General features: G+C 34.4%; 1 protein-coding gene across 1 annotated transcript in view; it reads left to right on the plus strand.

Annotated features, from left to right (window-relative positions):
* The window catches only part of LOC116852228, a 1443-nt gene extending 811 nt beyond the window's left edge, over positions 1–632 (plus strand). Inside the window, exons 2-3 of the mRNA XM_032832351.1 lie at positions 89–487; positions 625–632. Of these exons, the coding sequence (XP_032688242.1) occupies positions 89–487; positions 625–632 (407 nt within the window). The remainder of the gene's footprint in view (positions 1–88; positions 488–624) is intronic.
* Positions 633–3985: the final 3353 nt, after the last annotated feature.

Here is a 3985-nt window from a genome sequence, read left to right on the forward strand (position 1 = left end):
TTGAAATTTCTCCGTATGGAAGAGAAGGAAACAGTGAGCAACTATATTGCACGTGCACGTGACTTAGCTACAAAATGTGCATCGTTAGGATTAAATGTGACGCCACGAGAATTAGTATATTACACAGTACGAGGGATAAACAACCAACATAAAGATATCCGCGAAATATTGAAAACGCAACGGGAAAAATCCTTGGAGGAAATTCACGAGATACTCAAGGAACGTGAGAAAAAATATCAACGTCGTGGAAGCCATATTAGAGAAACGGACGGTGCTTACGCAGTCCAGAGGAAGAACGACAAGAGGTGCTACAACTGTGGAAGAAGCGGCCATATTGCGAAGCTCTGTTGGAATCGTAAAAACTACAAAGAGGATCATCACAGGGCTACCAACAACTACAAACGAGACGGAAGGAAAGACAATCATACGAACCAAGGAATTACAGAGAGGAAGAAATCCGCTAGTAGTATAGTGAAACCTGTAAATGGTAACGATAGAAAATACGCATTTATGATTACTAATTCTGATTCAGTAAGTAATATTTATGAAAATTGGTTATTTGATAGCGGTGCGACTAATCATATGGCAAACGATCTTAAATGGTTTAGTAATATCGATTTTCAGGCTGGTGATCTCTGTCAGGCGGGAGTTGAGTCAAGTTTGCGTTATGAAGGAATAGGTTCTGTTGAAATTGAAACAAGAAATGAAAATAATGAGATTATTATTATTGAAATGAGCGATGTATTATTCGTACCTCAACTCAGGGAAAATTTATTGTCTACGACGACGCTCATGAAAAAGGGTTATAAAATAGTACAACAGAATAATGTAATTGTCATAATAGACAAGGGAAATAACGCAATTTTGACCGGTGAACTAATAGATAAACGTTTGAAATTTTTGGCTAAGCCATATAATGTAGAAGATCACAAATATTCTTACAATATTGGAAAACCATCAGACATTGATCACAAAACATGGCATAAACGATTGGGACATATAAACGATCAATATTTGTCTAAAATGAATAAAGATAATCTTGTAGATGATATGCACGTATATTTTGATGATAATTTCGTCTGTGAAAGCTGCAATCTTAGCAAAATAACTAGGAAAACACATAAAGTAGTGACAATAGATCAAAGTAAACAACGACTTAAACTGATTCATGGTGATTTGTGTGGACCTATATCGACTGAATCGCTGAATGGTTCCCGATATATGCTTGTATTAATAGATGATTTCTCTGGTATGTATTTTACATATTTTCTGAAGTACAAAAATGAAGTCTGCGAAAAGTTTGTTTCATTTAAAGAGAAATATGAAAATCTACTTAATGTTAGAGTAAAACGTTTCAGAACTGACAATGGTAGAGAATTTTTAAACCGTGAACTTGACGAATTTTTAGAAAATAACGGAATAATTCATGAGAAAACTATACCGTATAATCCTGAAAGCAATGACAAGGCAGAAAGAGCTAATCGAACAATCTTAGAACGTACTAAGAATCTGTTATACGATAGTAAGTTAACAAATATATTTTGGGCAGAAGCCGCAGCATGCGTTAGTCACGTTACTAACGTAACCTTTCGTAAGAATAAAGATAGAACGCCATTCGAATTATTTTTCGGTATGAAACCAAATATTAACTATCTTCGTGTATTCGGATGTACAGCATATTGTTATGTGCCTAAACAAAAACGTGACAAATTGAACTTGCCCGGTAAGATAGGAATAATGGTAGGATATGCGCGAGAAAGACGCGGTTACAGAGTTTATATACCAGAAACAGGAAAAGTCTTGGAAGAAAGAACAGTAAATTTTAATGAAAATGATTCTGGTGCGCGCCTTATTAATAAAAATTATAAAGATAGTGGAGAATATAATTTACTAACATATTTAGAACCGGAACAAAATGTGACTGAAATTCAAGAGAATAATGAAATAAACGTAGATGTAAATAGTGAGATAGATAACGAAGAAAATGAACATTTTATAGAAGCAGAACGTAGACCACGCGGAAGACCTCGAGGTACGACTCGAGAGGTTATAGAGGCAAGAGAGTGTTTAAGGCGTGAAGAAGATAATACGAATCGAGAGGGGGTTCGAAGATCTGAAAAATTGCGAGAAAAATCAGTCAATTTGGTAGAACAAGTTAAGATGCCATCAAATTATGATGAGGCGAAAAATAGTAAAAATTGGATAGATTGGGAAAAAGCCATGAGAGAAGAATTAAAGTCATTTGATAAACACTCGGTATGGGAAATAGTGGACAAACCTAATAAGGAAAAAATCACAAAAAGTAAATGGGTTCTGACTGTCAAGAATGATAAAGAGAATAAAAATGTCAAATTTAAAGCCAGGTTAGTAGCTGCAGGATATAATTATGTTAAAAACAAAGATTACGAGGAATCCTACTCACCTGTAGTATCTATAGAAGCATGGCGCCTGTTTATAGCATTAGCTAGTAAACTAAAACTAAACCTGCGATTTTTTGATGTCAAGACAGCATATTTATATAGTGATTTATTGGAAACAGTCTATTTGACATTGCCTCCAGGATTTGAGGATGAATATGAGAAAGACAAGGTTCTTAAACTTAAAAAAAGTATATACGGTCTACCTCAATCAGGACGTAATTGGTATTTAAAATTCAAGAATACTCTAATGCAATTGGGTTTTGAACCATTAACTTCGGAAAACTGCATATTTGTATTGAAAAATCAAAAGGTGTTCATAGCTATATCAGTTTACGTTGATGATTTCTCGATTATAGACAACAATTCTAAGTATTGTAATGAAATATTAACTAAACTGAGACAAACTTTTGAAATTAATGAAACTACTAAAAACAATATGTTCCTAAATATTAAGATAGAAAAAACGTAAAATGGTATAACATTATCATAGACGGAATATATCACAAAATTATTAAGAAAATACAATTTCGATGAATGCAAACCAGTGAACACTCCTATCGTTCCAGGAGAAGACAAAGTATTCGAGAAAACGGACGATGTAATAGATATAGATTCTTATAAAGAAATAATAGGCGAACTATTGTACTTAGCGAATCGTACAAGACCAGACATCGCGTTTGTAACATCATACTTGTCGCAATTTAATAATAGACCAGAAAAACGCCATTTTTTGTTAGCAAAACGAGTGTTAAGATATTTACAGGGCACTAGAGAAAAGGGATTATTTTACTCTAATGAAATGGGAACTTTAAGAGCATATTCAGATTCTAGTTGGGGAAATGGCGAAAATGGAAAATCTTTCTCAGGGGGAGTTATTATGTTAGAAGACTCTCTAATACTATGGAAAAGCAATAAGCAAAAATGCGTAGGATTATCTACTTGCGTAGTAGAATTATTTGCATGTTCTGATATAGTAAAGGACGTAAAATGGCTGTCAAACTTATTAATAGAAATGAAACTAGAAATGTTCTTGAATAAACCTGTTGTGATACATTGTGATAATACGGCGGCTATAGAATGGATGAGGAGCGTGCGATCATCAAACAAGACACGTCATGTTAATTTGAAATTTCATTTTGTTAGAGATGAACTAGAGAAAAGTAATATAGATGTTAAGTATGTTGAAACAAAGTATATGATCGCCGATTTTCTTACTAAGGCAGTAACGCATGAAAAATTGATATGGACATTAAGAAAAATTAATGCGATAGATTTAAGTGATATCAAGACATAATATAAAGCGATAATACTCGTAGGGGGAGAGTGCAAGTAATTAATCTTATCCTCATAAGATAAGTATGTACGAGTATCATCCTCTATACTTGTGAAGTCGGTAATAGATGGTAAAGCAACCGATCTAGCCAGCGCGCGCTTGCGTGCGCGCGTTACTGGGGACAAGGGAGGGGATGAACGTGTGTTGCTAAGAGGACAGACAGACAATAGCGAGAGCTCGTAGACGTAGATACACAAATCCGTGGTAGTCACTAGTGCATTATACATATATT

This window comes from Odontomachus brunneus, unplaced genomic scaffold (assembly GCF_010583005.1).
Source record: "Odontomachus brunneus isolate Ranch 3 - 2012 unplaced genomic scaffold, Obru_v1 Obru_scaffold_207, whole genome shotgun sequence".
Lineage (NCBI taxonomy): Eukaryota > Metazoa > Arthropoda > Insecta > Hymenoptera > Formicidae > Odontomachus > Odontomachus brunneus.